This window comes from Vombatus ursinus, unplaced genomic scaffold (assembly GCF_900497805.2).
Source record: "Vombatus ursinus unplaced genomic scaffold, bare-nosed wombat genome assembly UNPS02014799.1, whole genome shotgun sequence".
NCBI lineage: Eukaryota > Metazoa > Chordata > Mammalia > Diprotodontia > Vombatidae > Vombatus > Vombatus ursinus.
The window spans coordinates 44,438,198-44,456,173 of record NW_020954577.1 but is presented as its reverse complement, the minus strand read 5'-3'; the positions used below and the strand labels follow the sequence as shown (position 1 = coordinate 44,456,173).

At 50.8% G+C, this 17,976-nt stretch overlaps 1 protein-coding gene across 1 annotated transcript in view; it reads left to right on the top strand.

Moving 5' to 3' along the window:
- OSBPL10 (oxysterol binding protein like 10) overlaps positions 1–17,976 on the top strand; it is a 256,026-nt gene that overhangs the window by 156,460 nt on the left and 81,590 nt on the right. The window contains exon 7 of the mRNA XM_027871943.1: positions 13,629–13,783. Coding sequence (XP_027727744.1) covers positions 13,629–13,783 — 155 coding nt within the window. The remainder of the gene's footprint in view (positions 1–13,628; positions 13,784–17,976) is intronic.

Here is a 17,976-nt window from a genome sequence, read left to right as displayed (position 1 = left end):
GAGAGAGAGAGAGAATGGAAGGGAGAGAAAGAGAGGAAGGGGAGAGAGAGAGAGAGAGAAAGAAAGAAAGAAAGGAAGAAAAGGAGTCAGGTCTAACTGGATCACCTTTCAGATTCCTTGGGCACCCTTCCTCTGAATCAAAGGCCCCTGTGCTCCTCAGGGGATCTGGAGCTTTGGAGACCTCCCTAGAAGGGGGCAGGTGGTGCTTTGGCCCAGGGCAGCAGAATTTAGAGGGTGCCCAAACTGGACTCCTGCTTCCCTTCCTCATCTTAGAAACCACCGAGCTCAGCACCAGTTGTGTGTTTCAAGACAGGTGCTGCCCTCTCTGAGCCTTCCCCCCAATCCTGTGCCAGTCGCTTCTTGTATTGATTTCCTCTCATGAATGACAGTTGACCCCAGGTCCTGACTGGGGATTCCTTGGGGTCATGGGATCCGAGATGTAGAGTGGGAGGGGTCTTGGGGCCCTGGAGGAGGCCCCCCTCCCATTTGACAGATGAGGAGACTGAGGCCCAAGGACAGGAAGCGCTTTCCCAAGGTCACACAGGTCGTGAGTGTCAGAGGCAGGATTTGAACCCAGGTCTTCCTGATTCCAAGTTCAGCACTTTACCCCCTAACCCGGTGGTGTCAAAATCAGATAGGAATGGGTCACCCAGCCTGCATCGGCATTCCTGCGGCGGCCTGTCGACCGCATTGTGATATGATCTATGTTCGATCACATTTTAATTTGTTTTCTTAAACGTTTCCAGTTCCATTTTGGTCTGGGTCAGGCCCCGTCCCCAGACTGTGCCTCGGGTGATCCCGGACAAGTCCCTTTAGCCCACAGGTCTTCGTTTTCATTTGTCCAGTGGCTTTGGTTTGAGGGAACCCCATGGGCCCATCCAGATCGAGTCTGCGGGGATAGCTGGCGTGCTGTCTCATTTAATGCTCCCAACTATCCTGTGATGTGGGTGGTGCTGTTATCCCTCTTTTAAAGATGAGGGAAACTGAGGCGGGGAGAGGTTGAGGCGCTTTGCCCGGGTTACACAACCAGTTAGCGCTTGAGACAGGATTTGAACTTGGGTCTTCCCGACTCCAAGTCCAATTCACTGTAATCAGTTAGACTTCCTGTAGGTGTGGAACATGAGCTGAATCAGGTCCCAGAAATCTGTTGGCTTTGGCTTTCCACGTTCCACAATGTGGTAAGGCTGTGATTGGAAACTACAAGCCGACTTCCCTCCCCCTAGGTTTCCCCAAATACCAACAGACACTTATTATGCCCCTTTTGTTTACGAGCCGAGAGGCAGCATGGAGTAGTGGACAGAGGGCCAGCTTTGGAATCAGGAATACCTGGCTTCAAGTTCCGTCTGTGACGCGCCCCTGGTAGCAAGCGGAAGAGGTGCCAGTTACGGAGGGCTGGAGGGAGTTTCCACCCCAGAAGGTCCCCACGCAGCTTAAATCCTAGGTCTGATGCAGATCTCCAGGGCACAGTGGGGGAGCTGCGCAGACCCTGCCCTGGAGGAGCTTACACTCCATCACAGATGAATTTTTGTCTCTAAGTAGGGGAGGGGCTGGGAGACAGGAGAGAGACAAGTGGGAGCACTGGCTTATCCCAAACGTGAAACCCTCGCATTTCTAGTGCTTTCCTCCCCACGGCAGCTTTGTGAAGTAAGCAGTATTCTTGCCCCCATTTCACAGATGAGGAAACCAAAGCTCAAGGAGGGGAGGCCACTTGCCTAGGGTTGGATGCCTAATCAGTGGCCGGGTCAGAACTTGAACTCGGCTCTCACGCCATCTAGTTGAGCCCCACTTTGACTAGGCTGGTGTCCTCTTATCCAGTCATTGTAGTTCTTCACATCTTCTCCTCTCTGTTCCTCCTTGCCAAGGCCCTCTCCTCCAAGTCCATGCTTGATGTCCTCCTTTCTTTTTCTTGTCTTCATTCTCTCCCTCCCTCCTGGAAACCCTGGTCTTCCAGCCAGCATGAGCCTGGAGATCTAGATGATATTATCTTCCCCATTTTACAGATGAGGAAACTGAGGCCTCTGGATCTTAACCCAGGGTCCTTTTCACTAAACTGGCTTCCAGCCTCCTCTGCCCAAAGTACTTTTTTTGGGGGGGGGAGCTAGGCAGTGGGGTTAAATGACTTGCCCAGGGTCACACAGCTAGTAAGTGCTATGTGTCTGAGGCCGGATTTGAACTCAGGTCCTCCTGAATCCAGGGCCAGTGCTCTATCCACTGCGCCACCTAGCTGCCCCCCACAAGTACTTTTTGATTCACATTCTTGCATCCGGTCCTTTTTCTCTACCCACAAGACGATCTCAGTTCAGACCTTGGTCACTTCTCACCTGCACCATCGGCCTTCCTTCTTCCAGCTGCCCAAGGGCCTTGCGTGATCGTGCCCGGTCCGGTCACTCCCCTGCTCAGCAAACTCCAGTGACTGCCTGTCACCTCTGGGAGGCTCCCAGGCCCTCGCTGAGGGCCCCAACTGCGTCAGGCTGGTCTCATAGGGCGCAGATCTGTGCCGTAGCACAGGTGAGAGGTCAGGCGGAGGGCGGAGGCTCTCCTACCTGCCCGCCTCCTCCCAGATCCCTCCTTGTTACTGTGTTTAACGTTCAGCTCCTGATACTTCTGGGTGAAGGTTTTGTTCCTGATCTCCCCCCACCCCTAAAATGATCTTGTATTTTTTTTTTTTTGGTATTCCCTTATAAACATATTATTTGGGGGCTACCAAAGAGTTCCATTATTCTCCCTCTCTCTGTCTGAGTGCTTGCATGCTCTATACCCCTGGCCGACTGTAAGCCCCAGGGCTAAGCACAGTGGCTGGCCAGCGCATAGTAGGCACTTCATTAGAGCTTGTTGGCCCAACCGATTGGAGGTGTAGACAGCAACCTTGGGCGGGATGATGGAGTGTGAAGGAGACCTCCAGAGATGAGGTCTTTGGTACTTTGGGAAAGCGGCCTTTGCCCTCCTTGTCACTTCAGAGGAAAAATTGTCACTGATCTTTTAAGGAAAGGCCCAGGGTGAAGCTCTTTGTCTGTTCTGGGCCCTACCCAACTCCTGGGCCTCAGTAACGTGTAGACTATGGAACCTGTTTCTTTGGGAATGGGGGGGGGGGGGGGAGAGAGAGAGAAGGAAGGGGAGAGAGAGAGAGGAGGAAGTAGAGAGAAAGAGAAAGAGGAGAGACAGGGACAGGGAGGGAAAGAGAGGGAGGGAGGGAGAGAAAGAGGGAAAGAGAAAGATTGAGGGTTGGAGAGAGGAAGAGGAGAGACAGAGTTGGAATTAGGGTCAGACAGAGAGAGGGCGAGAATGGGACCACAGATTTAGAGGCAGGGGGGTCCTCCGAGCTCACTGGGTCCTCCCTGCTAAGGCCCTGAGAGGGGAGGTCCTGGGCACCCCCCCCGCCTCAGCTCCCGCTACATGTTGCCCACTGCCCCTTCCCTCAGACGTGCCACAGACGCTGCCTGCAGGGTGCCTGTGTGCGCCTAGCTGTCCTTCCCCTCCCCGTGTCCCATAGCCTGACAAATGGCACCTTCCTCTCCAGACCCGCTAGCACCTGCCGGTCAGCCTTGGGTGGCCGCAGGGAGTGCTCGGCCAGGTTGCCTTCTAACCTCCAGGGCTGACGGTTCAGAGATTAAAAGTTAAAAACAAAGAACTAGCTGAAAGGTTCTACTTTTTCTTTTTAAAGAGAATATCGATGATGGATTTTGACCTAGAAGGAGCCTTTGAGGGGTTAAATCTGCCCCCTTCATCTTGTAGATGAGGAAACTGAGACAGACAGAAATGAAGGGACTCACCCAGGGTCCCACAGCTAGTAAGTATCAGAGGCAGCATTTGAACTCAAGTCTTTGTGACTCCAGGTCCAGCACACCAGGGCTGCCAGATGGTCCCTAGGAGGGGCCGGCCTTTTCCCAGCTGTTGTCCGCATGTCCACAGCTGTGAATGGCTGGATGAGCGCTTTCTGGGCACGCTTTGGGCATGTGAGAGGGCGTCTCGGTGGGCTCTGAGGCCCCTCCCAGCCAGACGTTGTCTTATTCCTTGTGGTTCTGGACGATATTTCATCTTCTCATAGTTAGGATTTTTATGGCCTCACTTGGGCCCGGGGAGGACGGTTCCCCAGCCAGGTGGACCTTGTGGAAATCGTTGTGGACCAGACATGTTAAGGAGTCATTCTAGGTCCAGAATCAATGAGCATTTATTAAGCGTCTCCTGTGTGCCAGGCACTGTGCCAAGTACCGGGGATACAAAAAGAGGCCTTTGTGCCTTTGTCCGGAGATGTTGCTTGAAAAGTCCCATTTGTGGATGCACCCCTTTGCTCCCCCCGCCCGTGCCCGACCAACATCTGAAACCCAGCTTGATTTCAACCCTGGGGCCGGGCCTCTTTCTGGAACCTGTGCCCTCGATGTCCAAAGTTTCTTCCTCAGGTGCTCCCCTGGTGGGGGAGGGGGCCGGTAGGGGAGAGTTCTGGAGTGCAGGGAGTCAGGCCTGGGGTTCAAGGACACCCACGCTCAGCCTCTGGATGAGAGCGGCTGCATGCAGAGGTCTGTCTGCAGGGCACTTTGATGTCTTAGTGCCGGGGTAGATCCCGCTGGCCCCATTTTACAGATAAAGAAACCAAGCTTCAGAAGGGGGTGGGATTTGCTGGTGGCGGGCTGGGTGCTAAGTGTTCGAGGCAGGATTTGAACCCAGGCTTCGCTACTCCAAGCTCAGCATGCTGTGCTCTCTGCAATACTGTTTTAAAATAGATGTGTTTGTTTATTTTGCTAAACATCTCCCAGTTACACGTAAAGCATTTGAACATTCGTATTTTGAGATGTCGAGTTGTACATTCTCTCCTCCTGCTCCTCCTCCATCCCTCGAGCTGCCAAGCAGCATAGTGATCATGTACTTGCCTGTCTTCTGCTTAGCGGCTGTGTGGCCATGAGCAGCATCCTGCCCTGCTCTGGGCTTCGGGTGCCAGACTCATCCTGGGCGGTCCATGCTCAGCCTTCAGTGCCCGGGGCAGGGCCCCCTCTGGCCAGGCCCCGTGTCCCGGAATTTTAACCAACTGAATAATGCGTTGGCCTGACCCTGTTTTGGGGATCCCTCGTTTCTCATTTCCCCGCTTTTCCTCTGTGCCCTCCTCTCTAATCCTCTTTTTTCTCTTCTCCTCCTTTCCCTTGTGGCTTAAGGAGCTGACTTCGCACCTGGTTCTCTTTCCCTGCTCCCCTTAGTAGGTTTGCAGGAAAACATGTCGCTGCCCGGTTGTCTCTGAACTCGCTTGCCCCAGGGATGTGCTGATACCCGGGCCATATTTTCTCCATCCTTTATGAGATGGAAGAGGTGGTGGGCAGAGGTGGTACCCTGCCAAGGGGAGTCCAGGACCCAAGTGCGAATCCTGACATTTACTCCCCGAGGGACCTGCTGTGTACTGGGCATTGGGCTGAGCGCTGAGGATACAAAACGGCAGAGGACAGTCCCTGCCCTCAAGGAGCTCACACTTTTTGGGTCTCAGCTTCCTTGTCCGGGGTGGGGCAAGGTCGGACTAGGTGGCCTGGACCATCTCTTTCACCTCGGCATCTGGGGTTTGAATCCTGCCGCAGGTGTTTGCAAGTCATTTATAAGTCTTTCAGATCCTTAGTTTCCTCATCTGTAAAATGGGGTTAAATTTACCCCTTCCCCTCCCGCCATGTCTCTTTTCCTCCCTGTCTCCTCCCTCATCCCTCGCTAGCCACTCTTGTGATAGAAAAAACAGCTCCCCTCCCCCCGGCCGCATGGCTGGTGAACCCCAAAACAGACGGGTCTGTAAAGCTTTCCAGAACATTCTAGAAAAGGCTTCGCCTCCAATTGAAGAACTTTTGTCATTTAAGATTTCTTGTTGTTGGTTCACTTGCCATCAGCGTGGCCACTTTGTTCCTCAGCTGGCAAGCCGGGGATTTGGATGAGGTCTCTGCCAGCCCTGGATCCTGCAGTCCCGTCTAACCCTCTGACCTTTGAGCAAGGGGACATGGTGCAGCGGGTCTAGTCTTTGACCTGCATGGGATCCCGCCTCACATATTTGCTTGAGCAAGTTGGTCAGTTATCCAGATCTCGGTTTCCTCATCTGTAAAATGGGCATAAGAGTACTCGAATGGGCCATGGGAAAAGTGCTTTGCTAACTGTGACATATGGATGGAAATGTGAGTTGTTCTTCCTTTCCAAGCACTTCAGAATTGTCCCAGATGGTGCCCCACTATGAGCTGTCCTTTAATTTATCTGTAAGAGGATGATGGGAAAGTCTTAGTGATTTTGCCTGGCAGACACTTAGTGCCCCCTTATGTGGAGGGTTCCTTTCTGGCAGAGGATGGGGAGGGAGGTTGAGGGCAGCACGTGCCCCAGAAGCGTGTGTGGCCACATCCAATGACCCAGGAATGGCCAGTGTCTTTTGTAGGGTCCTGGCCCCTTCTCTCCAGCCCCAATGCTAAGGGTAGAAGCACCTGTTGACACATTTATTAAGCGCCTTCTGTGTGCTGGACCCCCGAGATACAAAAACAAAAGGTGCAGCAGTCCTGCCCTGAGGGAGCTAACATTCTATTCGCCCCTTATTTGCCGCAGGTGACTTAGGGAGGGGCGGCCCTGAACTGGCTGCCTGCCTGCCTCAAGGCAGCATGTGCCAAGGCTTAATTAGGAGCCAGAGAGCAGGAGTGAAGAGAGGGGAGGACTCGTAGGGGGTTTAAAAAAATTGAGGTACCTGGGTTCCAGTCCTGCCTTTGACAGGTATTAGCTGTGTGAACAAGGGCAGACAAAGTGGAGCTTTCTCTGATCTGCAGTTTTCTCTTTTTCGTAATGGGGTAAAATAATCCCTTTGGAGCCCATGTCCCAAATGCCACCTGCAGCGCCTCCCTGCATCTGCTGCAGACAGCGGCTGGCTGCAGAGAGCTGAGTCACAAGAGAGAAGTAATCACAGCAGCGGCCGCAGCAGCCGCCGGGTAGACCAGCCCCTCTGCCTCCCTCGACAGTGTGATGAGTTGTGTTGAAGGCATCTAACTGTTACTGTCTTGTCTGTCTGTGCTTCCAGTTTATCACAGAATAACAGAATCACAGCATTTCAGAGTTGGAAGGGATCTCAGTGGCCACTCCGACCAAGAATCCTCCCTTCAGCAGGCCCGACCGGCCCCCCAGCCTTTGCCTGAAGACCTCCCGTGAGGAGGAGCTCCCTACCTCCCAAGACAGCCCAATGCATTCATTCCACTTGGGGACAGCTGTGATTATTAGGAAGGTTTTTCCTGAACTTGTTTGTGCCTGGCTTTGCTTCTTTGCAGCTTCCTTATTGCTCCTAAGTCTGCCCTCTGGGGTAGGAGTGGGGGGCCCCTCTGCCCAGGACCACCCTTCACGTACTTGGAGATGGCTTTCCTGTCCTTCCACGCACCCCAGTCTTCTCCTGCAGGCTACCCCGCCCCCTCCGGTTTAGGCAGTCCAGGGAACAGACGGTGGTTTTTTAAGTCCATCAACAAGTATTTTGCACCTACTGACCTTATTTTCTATGACTTGTAAGATCGACGAGTCCTGGGGGTGCACAGAAAAGTAGAAGTCTCGTTGGGGAAATGTCATCCACTCCCTTTTGCCTTCTTGGGAGCCCAGGCGCTGCTTTCGGGAGACACTGCTATCATCTCTCCCCTTCTTGGGCATGGAAAGTGAACAGTCTTCTTCTTTCGCCCAGCCCCCACCACCGTGGGCTCCGCATCCCCCTACCCCAAAGGGTTGTGAGAACAACCAGTGTTGAGGTCCATAGAACAAGGAAGTAGCATGTGGTTTTGAACTCCAACCTCTCACAATTTTTTTTAATCCTGTTTTTAATTTTTAAAAAAATCCAGTTTTTGGGAGGCCAAACATGTCTAGTGTTTACAGTGATGGTCAGAATATTTTTTAACAAGTTCCTTCCAGGAGTGCCAGCTAAGCCCCCTTGCCTTTGAAGGGTCAGCGATGTTGGGGGTTGGCCGTTGTGGGCCTTCTACTCTCCGGGCTTTACTCAACTGCCTTCATCCTGGGGAACCCGGGATTCTCAGCCTGTCTTTGACAAGGAAGCCTGAGATCAGACCCGCTTTCCCTTTGGTGTGGAAGGACCACAAAGATTCTCTGAATCAGACAAATGGGCCTCGTGTCTCTTTTCATCTTTCAGTAGGAGCTGTAGCCCCGGCCCCCTCCTCCTCCACCGAAATGTTTGACCTGCCAGACGTCTCTAATACTCGACTTCACCTTCCCTGATAACAGCAACGGATATCACCCCCCCCACACACACAAAATGGAGGTGGACATGGGTAGGAGACCCTTTGAGGGTTTTGCTTTTTACACTTTGACCCGTGGCTCTTTGTCTTGAGACCACTGGGTCTGGTGGCCCTTTGCTGAGTCCTCCCAGGCCTCTCCGCTACCTCCGCTCTCACTTGCTGTGCTCCTCCGCGGCCTGCTTGGGTTTTTTTCTCCTTCTCTGGTCCTGTGAGCCCGTGTTCTGGTTCTTCTGCCCGGTCAGTCTCGTCTTCTTTCGTTTGCTCCTTCCCCCTCTCCCCCCACGTTGGGTGTCTCCCAGCTGTCCTCAGCTGCCATGTTTCTCCTCCCCCGCCCCAGTGGGCTCATCCCTGCCTCTGCCTTCCTTCACTGGTCACGACTCTGCCAAGGTTGCCCGGAGGCCAGAGCTCTGCCCGCTTGCAGGGCGGCACCAACGTGCCCAGCGGCCCTGACGACAGCAGCGTCTTTCTCCTCTGCCCCTTGCCCTGACCCGCCTCCTTTCCCGACTTCCCAGTTTGTGTTCATGGCGCTGGCCTCTTGTCCTTCCAGCCACCCCCTCAGATCCTCGGGGTCGTCTCTGGCCGTTCCTTCCCCGTCACCCTTCAGGGCCAGTCTCTGCCCCTCCTTCACTCTTTCAGTTCAGGCCCTTGTGAGGTCAGAGCTGGGCCGCTGGGCTGGGCTTCTGTCCGTCGGATCCGCGGGTACTGCAGCATTCTCCCTCGATGTTATTTAAAGTCCTCGTTCTCTGTCCTTTCACTCCAGGCCGGCTTCTTCTTGCCGTCTCTGTCTCGCTTCTCCCCCTCACAAATTCTCACGTGACAATCAAGTTGGGAGTCCTTGTCACCCTCCATCCTCATGCCAACCCCTCTCATGTCTGTGCTTTGTTCATGCTGACTCTTCCCTGCCCCGTATCTGCCTTCTTCTCTGCCTGTGGAGACCTTCCCTTCCTTCACAGGCCTCCCTCCCGCTGAAGGCCACCCTTCCTGCTGGCCTTTCCGGTGGTCATGGGGTGGGAGAGGCCACTGGAATCGTCCTCAGAGCTGGCCCTCTGGCTGTCCGAGGAGGGGGCGACCCTCACCCACCCCAGGTCAGGGGCTTCTCTGCCAGAAGACGGCTCTTCAGCCACGTTCCCTTGATGCTCTTGGGGCTCCATCTCATCCGTCCCCAGCCGTCTCCGTGGGGCGACCTGCTTGCTGGTGTTTTTACGTTAGAACCCAAGGCTCCCAAGCGCAGAAATTACTCGTGGGATGTTTGGCGCTATTTGGTTTGAGCCGACGGTCTCCAAAGCATCATCGATGTACGTGCTTGAATCCTCTGTGTGGAGCATACACTGTGCCTCTGTTGATGGAGGGGCACCAAAAGCCCATCTGTGCAGACTTCTGCCGGGAGTAACTGATCGCATCCAAGTCGGTGTCCGGGCACCGCAGTGTGACTGATTCCCCTTTGTATTCCCAGCACTGGGTTCAGTGCCTTGTAAATAGGAGGCGCTTAATAAATGTTGGTTGACTTGACTTGTGTTTCTGTCTCCTTCCTTGGGGTGATGACTCGGGCTTGGGTTCCCCGCCCCCATTTCAGTTGCCGGTGGAACGATGGAAGCCCCCCTGCGGACTCACTTTTTAGCCCTTTCTTTGTTTCCTGGCAGGTTGGGGGTTTTCACCCCTGACTTTCCCCCAGCCCGTTCACACCACTGCTGATTTCCTGTTTGCTTCAGTAGAATTTAATTGTTTGCATGTTCCTTTAAAATAATAAACGATGACAGCTTTTATCCAACTTACTGATTCTCAGATAGAACATTGATTTTTAGCCTTCTCTCCTGTGTCTCCCCCACTCCTCGTAATAGATTTTAAACTCCTGATGATTTTCATTTTTTCATTTTTATCTTTTGTCTCTGGCACAGTGCTTGGCACATTAATAAAAGCTTGTCAAATTAAATTGAATTAAATAGTTATCATTAAAATTAAATTAACCTGGATGAACATGTTAGCCCAGGACAGATGGAAAGGTCTTTAATTCAATTCACTTCAGATCCTGGCTGCATCATTTACGCCTGTTTGACCATGGGCCAGTTATTTTTACCTCCCTGGGACTCAGTTTCCTTATCTGTAAGATGAAGGAGGTTGGCCTACCTCATGTGAGGTCCCTTCCAGCCCTAAATCTTTGCATTTCTAGTGAAGCTGGGTGTGGTGCCTGTGATTGCACGTTGTGGAGGCTGAGGCTGGTGGGGCCTATGGGGAGCCCCTGGGAGCCGGGGTGGGGCTCGGTCAGAAATAGAGCAGGGGGAAGCTTCCCCACTCCAGTCAGTGGGGTCAGACCCTCAAGTGGCCCCTGTACTGAAATTCAGCCTGGGTGAGATGGGGAGGCCTCGAAAAAAAACAAACCAAAAAACAAAATAATCATTATTGTTGCACACGGAGCATGATTTGGAGAGAAAAAACAAATTGAGATATATTTGGGCTTGATGTCAGCAAAAAAAATTGTCAATTAATAGTATCCCAAAGTGGAATGAACTGTCTAAGGAGAATAGTAGGGCCTCATTTGTAAACTGAGAGAGTTGGGCCAGCTATGTCTGTTACCCTGTGGGCCTGCCTGGGCCTCAGTTTCCTCATCTGTAAAATGAGGTGGTGGGCTAGATGGCTTCTGAGATCCCTTCTAACTCCAGAATGCTAAGGTCCTAAGGGGCCTAAGGTCCGGCTTTGGCCTCATCCTAGCCAGGGCAGCCCAGGTAAGTCACTTCTGCAGTGCCTCAGGTCAAACTCTAAGGCTCTTAACGTGCCAAGTACGTAGAGATCTTCTGAAGTGGGTATGGTTTCCAATAAAATCGAAGGTCCAGTCCCTGCCAGAAATAGGACACATACATAGAGAGGTATGGACAACGTTTGAGGGTCAAAGGGGGCACGGTCATTATGTCCAGGATCAGAGAAGTCTTCCTGGAGGAGGAGGTACTTTGGAAAAACTCCCAGAGAAAGCTGCTTCCACAGTCCAAGGATTGTGGGGTCACAAGAAGCTGTAGAACCCCCAGGTAAGAACTGGAAATGCAGAGGGTCTACCCAGAGGGCCCCGAAGCCTGGAACCCTATTAGAATCTCAGCTTAGCCACGTGCTCCTCGGGCGACCCTGCAGGAGTCACTGACTCTCTGGGCCTCGATTTCCTCATCATAACATGGCAGACTTTGACTTTATCATCTCAGAAATTCCTTCTGCCTCTGAATCCATGATCCAAGGATCTTAATATTTGTTGAGTTGGGCAAAAAAAAGGAAGGGTCCAAAGGTCATCCCGAAGCTCGTCTGTACCTTAAGGACCCTTCCCTCTGACTTGCAGCTCAGACCACTTCGGTGTGCTGTCTCTCCGTATTAGAGGGTGGGCCTCCTGAGGCAGGGAGTGGCTTGGTTCACAGGTTGTAAGTGCTTAATAAATACTTCATTCATTTGTGACATGCCACTTCTGAGAAATAGTATGTATATGACATGCGTGTCATATTATGTTTCTGTCAGACCTGTGATTCGTTAGTTGAGGGAGTTCCAGACCAGCCCCTGCAGCTTACGTGATGAGTTGTCTTGGGCTCTGGGAGGGGCACTTGCCCAGGGTCACACAGTTGGTGTGTGTCCAAGGTGGGATTTGAGGCTGGTCTCGCTGACTTCCAGGTCTGCTCCCCTGCTCCTCTTGTGGGAAGAGTCAAACCCAAACCCTCCCCTTCCCCATTATTCTTAATGTTGGAATGGAGCGGTGAAGACCTTGGAAGTGTTTCCTGATGCTTTGGGTGGGGAGGGGCGAGGGGGCATTAGCAAGTCAGTTCAGAAGTGATGCTTCATAAAAAAGGCGCGTATGATAATGTCACGGGGACACGGTACTTCGCCTAATACTAGACAAGAGTTTTACAGCATCTCAAAGTTGGAAGGAGCACCAGTGCCCCCCCCATCCCCTCTTCAGCAGCCGGGGCGTCCAGCTGGTGTGTGAAGACCTCCAAGGAGGGGGCTGCCACCATGGTGGCCGTCAGGCCTAAACTGGCTTCTTTGTGACAGCCCCTTCCCCCGCCATTCTTGGTTCTGCCAGTTGGACCCACAGGGGACACGTATCCTTCCGTATGGCTTTAGAACGTGGCTCCTTGAGAGCAGGCACGGTTTCGTCTTTTAGTTGGGATTCTCATTGCCTGGCAGGCTTCCAGGTAGGTAGTAGATGCTCCAGAAAGCCTTGGATCGAGCTCCAGCCCTAGAGATACATGAAGGCTACAATCGCTCCCCCCCGTGCTGCCCAAGTCTGGTTAACATCTTTATTTTTTGAGATGACTAGAACTCGGAACCTTTGGATCCTCTCCAACTTATCCAAGACCTCTCTAGGACCTGCTGCCTGAGATTGGGCATGATAATCCCAGCAGGTTCAGACTAGCAGGACCCCCGCCATCTTTAGTCCTCAACACTAGGGTGGGGTGGGGGTGGAGGAGGGGAGGAGAGGAGAGGGAAGGAAGGAAAGGACTGGACCAGACCTGTGCTCTCAATGCTATGGTCCAACAGGTCTCCAGTGTTTTGGTCTCGGGACCCCTTTCCAATCTTAAAAATTATTGAAGATCTCTTCATCAGATAGCTCTTGTTTATGCTATTTGCCACGTTAGAAACTCAAAACGTCTTAGTATTGTCATGAAAATACAAAAAAATATGAAAAGAAGTTTTGATCTTTCGGATCTCTTGAAATTTCTTGGAGCCCCCTGGGAGTTGCTGGGCCACACGGAGAGCTACTCATAAAAAAATTCCTGATTTTTGTGTCCCCAGCACTTAGCAGAGTGTCTGGCACATAGTAGGCGCTTAATAAATGTGTATTGAGTTAACTCAGTGAATAATGAATAAACTTCCTCTCTCTGGAAATCCTTATCACTGAATGACTTCCCCAGGAACACAGAGACTGTCCCGTGTCAGAGGTGGATTTGAACGTGGGCCGTCTTCACTCTGAGGCCAGAGTTCTCATCAAGTTGGCTTTCAGGAACTCTGGCTATCCCCTGTTGGTAGGAGAGGATTTGGTTTTACTTTCAAAAACCTTATCCAGATAAATTCACAAGTTGATGTATAAATTGCATTTAAAACAATTCTGAAGAACTTGTTTTCATTCTGGTATCTGGTAAAAATGACCCCAAATTTAAGCCGACATATATTTGATTTGATGATGATAAAACTATTTTGTGAGGATGTGTAGAAAGATCAGTGTCTAACCTGAAGATGTGTAACTTGTGAGGTTACCAGTACACGAATGAGGACAGAGAGCGTGAGAACGTACAATTGGTATCCCACTTAAAACAGGTCCCTTGTGATGCCACCACACGTGAAGTCGAGCCCATGCGAGGTGCTGATAGCATGAAGTGGAAATCTGGGACTCTTTCAGTGTTGACTGTGGAAGATGCCTGACATCAGTCTAGGTCTTTATTTCAGAAAACCTGGCATGGCGCGGCCCCAAGTCGCATTCCACAGATCAGCTGAGAAACGGGGCGGTGGGCTTGTGGCCCTCCTCCAGCACCAGCATCATGTGGGCAGCCTTACCTGACTCCGCTGGAAGCGAAGACGTGCGGCCCAAGCCAGAGCCCAAGGTGAGTCCAGCGCCTCTGGGTACCGGCGGGTGCACTGTTGGCATCTTGGGTCATAGCTGGTTAAGAAAGCGATCGAAGGCGTCTTGTCACTTGATGGGGCCAGAATGATTAAAGGGTTTGGCTAGCCGGTAGGACGTCAGCAGCTTTGAGCACGCCTCTCCGTAGGCTGGCGCTCTTGTCAGCCGCCGTGAATGAATTGTGAGTGTGTGAATGATGAATCTTGTATTTTCGTTGAAATTGGAGTCATTTTACTGCCAGTGGGAGAATTCTAATGGGCCCATTAACAGCATTGCCCACTGACATGATGGGAGCGCTTGTGATATATTATGTCACTCTGTTGAGTAATAATAGCTGCTTAATTCAGTTCAGGGCAATGTGATGCATGACAGCCGTGGCTGAATTAGCCAGCGCCTGCCTCCCGTCCTGCGTGGATGGAGCCCACGCTGTGGACCAGGTGCTGAGATATTGGAGGGGCCTTTCTGTGCCAGCCTCTGGGCTCCCACAGACCTTAGTATTGGAAGACGATCTGGAGCCGTGAGGGGGGCTGTCAGGTGGAGTTTCGAAACTGGGCTCAGGTAGGTGGGAACCGGGCATGGGCTGTTGTCATCAGCCCAGACTTTCCTCCTAAGTAACAATTGGCCCAAACTTCTCTTTGAGAAAGGGGCCAAGTACACCTTTCTTCTGTTCCTTTCACTTTGCCTTGCACGATGACTGTTCTTTCTTTTTCTTCTTTTGTGTGTATATGTGTGTGTGCATTTTCTCTTGCTCTTTTCAAGAGACGTCTAGAAATGAAGGACAAACTGTGCAGATTCCAAAATCGTGTCAGCGACGACCCCAGATTTCTGTTAAGGCCATTTTATGTGTAGGACGTCTCAGGGGGCTCACCAGATACCCTGGGAGCCTCGAAGGGTGTCTTAACTTTGGATGTGGAACACTGGATTAGGTCAGTTTCGGAGGTGGCGCCCTACGGCGTCGTCATTGGGCATTTTGTGCAGGCTCACCCATCGGATAGTTCCAAAGCACCAACCGGGCAACGAATAGTAGATGAGATAGGAGGAAACATTTTGTAAAGATGCATCTAACAATAATCATATTCTAATCTAATCTAGTAGTAGTATCAGTATGATTAAAAATGATCTTACTGTTTTGGACATTATAGCATAGACAATTAGGTGGCACAATGCAGAGAGCAAATAAGACGTGGGGTCAGGAAGACCTGAATTCAAATCCAGCTTCAGACACTTCCTACCTGTGTGACTCTAGGCAAGTTGTGTAACTTCTGTCTGCCTCAGTTTGCTCAGTTTGCTCATCTGTAAAATGGAGATCATAATAGCACCTACCTGCTAGGATTGTTGTAAGGGTCAAATGAGATCATATTTGTAAAGTGCCTTGTAAATTTAAAGCTTTTATATGCATACATACACACATAGATAGATTGATATATGTTGATTGATATATATACATACATACATATATAACTCTCTGTAGTAGTTATATAATAATAATAGCTGACGTTTCTAGGATGCCTTAAGTACAAAGTGCTTTACAAACATTATCTCATTTGGTGCTTCCAGTGACCCAATAAAGTAGGAACTACTTTAAATCCCCATTTTACAGAGGAGGATATTAGTGTCACATCTGGAGCTGAAAGAGACCTCAGAAGGCAGTCTAGTCTTGCTTCTTCCTTTTACAGAGGAGGAAACTGAGGCCGGGCACATCAAGCAGCCTGCCCCGGGTCACGCTGGTTGTAAGCCTCCACGGTGGGATTTGAACCCAGATCCGCTAACTCCCTTCTCTTTCCACTGTACTTTCTTGACCTAATAACTGCTGAGGGGTTAAGGGCTGTGTCTGTGGTCCACCAGGGAGGAGGTTTCAGAGAGTAATCAGAACTTCAGGCTTCCTGACTCCAACCTAATGCTTTATCTACTATGGTCTCTTAGCGCTCTAAGAAAAATGAAGACGATAATGATGACAGTAACAACGCACATTTCTGTAACGGACAGACATGTCGTTGGCGTCAGTGTGGAGAGTTGTTGTTAATTATTCATCGATGTAAATAATTAGTAAATGACTAATGATTGAATCAGTTGAGTTGAGGGGCAGGGCAAGGCAGTGATTATGTTGGATCCTAGCTACGTCTTTCGATGAGGTCAGTGGAGTGCAGAATAGGGGCGGGTTTGAAAACAAAGACGGGGCAGTCCTCTCCCTGATAGGGAGCCCCGAGGAGCTTAGCCGGTGATGAACGTGCTGGGGTTCTTAGTCTGGAGAAAGGAGACAAATTGGGTGGTGGGGCTGGGGACGTCCTCACTCCCCCGGGATCTTTTTAGAGTCATAGGTGGCCTGGGCGGGAAGGTTGCAAAGTGGACAGTTTTTGTTTGCAGGTCTGGTGAGCCTTTTAAAAAAGCTTCACACACACACACACACACACACACACACACATATGTACATACGTATACCTACATACACACATATATGTATATATTTTTTACATCATAGTCATTTATGGAAATACCAAGGGATTCCTACTTCCCCTCCAAACTGAACACTTCTTTGTAACAAAGGAAAAGCAGGTAGAAAACACTGGACGGTGTAACCGTATCGGACTGTGTATGTGACACTCCGCCCTAGTTGTCCACCACTTTTCTTCTGTGAGGATACAGTCATGCTTTATTGTTTGTCTCTGAAAAGACATTGTTGCTTTTGTCTTTTTTTTTCAGCCCTTAGTCAGCATTAAAAGCTCTTTATGATCTGGCTCCAGCCCACTTTTGCAGGCTTAATTAATGTTATTCCCATTCCTAGGCCTGAACTTTCCAATCAGCCTGGCCCGTTTGCTGTTCCCGATATGCATCATTTGGTTTCCCACCTCTGCACTTTAGCCCAGGCTGTATGAACCACTGGAATGCCTTCCCTCTTCACCTCTGCCTCTCTTGAAGGGGTCAGTTCAGGTACCACCGCCAAGAGCTGCTACAGCCTTTGGTCTCCTAGGCTGGAAAAGTAACCATTTGGGGCTGTTCTTTTAACCTGACTCCTTTCCGCTTAGAGGGAAGGTAAGATGTTCTGGGTTATGTCTGGAAGTGAGAGTGGCCTCTTGGAAGTGGCTCTGGTCCTTTTCACAGCAGTGACTTTCTCTGAGGTTGCTGGGCTTTTGTTTTCATTCCGGCCTACCCTTTGGTCTGTGGCTTAGTTGTCTATCCAATTCCCTTTTCTCATCCTTCTGTCTCCCTTCTCTCTCCCTTCCTTCTTCCCCTCTCTCTAGAGTTCCTGTTCCTCACACACCACTCTCCATCTCCTATCTCTATGCCTTTATATTGGCTGTTCCCCATGCCTGGAATTCACCCCCTTCTCATTGGGTATGCCTGCTCCTCTCACTAGTGTTCTGTGTATTTGCACGAGGTAGAGGCAGCCTGCTTGATTGGGAAAGCTGATCTTAGTCCATTTCACTAAATGCTTTGTACCAGCTGTGCCGCTCAGCTGAGTATGAAGGCAAACCCACTGATGGGGGCTCATGAGCTGCAGACTTACCGAATACCTTGAACCAGGGAGGTTGTCATTCTGCATTTGATTTAGGGGGGTGACCCCAGAGGGAGGACTATCCCTACGTCCATATGTATTTGTCTCTCTGGATGAACGTAAGCTCCTTCAGATAGGGGGTGTGTTTTATGAATCTTCCTAATTACTAGCACAGTGCCTGGCACATAGTCAGTACTCAGTAAATTATTGATTATTGATCATCTAAACCACTCACATTTAGATTGGACTTAAACATTTGTGAAGCATGTTGAGAAGGGGATGTATAAAGGACAGTATAAAGTGACTCAGTGTAATAGAGCTCTGGGCTTGGAATCAGAAAGGCCTGAGTTCAAATCCAGCCTCAGACACGTACTAGCTGTGTGACCCTGGGCAGGTCACTCAATCTCTGCCTGTCTCAGCTTCCTCAACTGTAAAATGGGGATAATAACAGCACAACTCCAGGGTTGTGAGGATCAAATGAGATAATAGTCATCAACTGTTTAGCTCAGTGCCTGGTACATAGTGCACTAGTGCAGGCTGCCATCATCATCACCATCACCATCATCATCACCATCGTCATCACCATTGTCATCACCATCATCACCATCATCACCATCACCACCATCATCACCATTGTCATCACCATCATCACCATCACCATCATCATCACCGTCGTCATCACC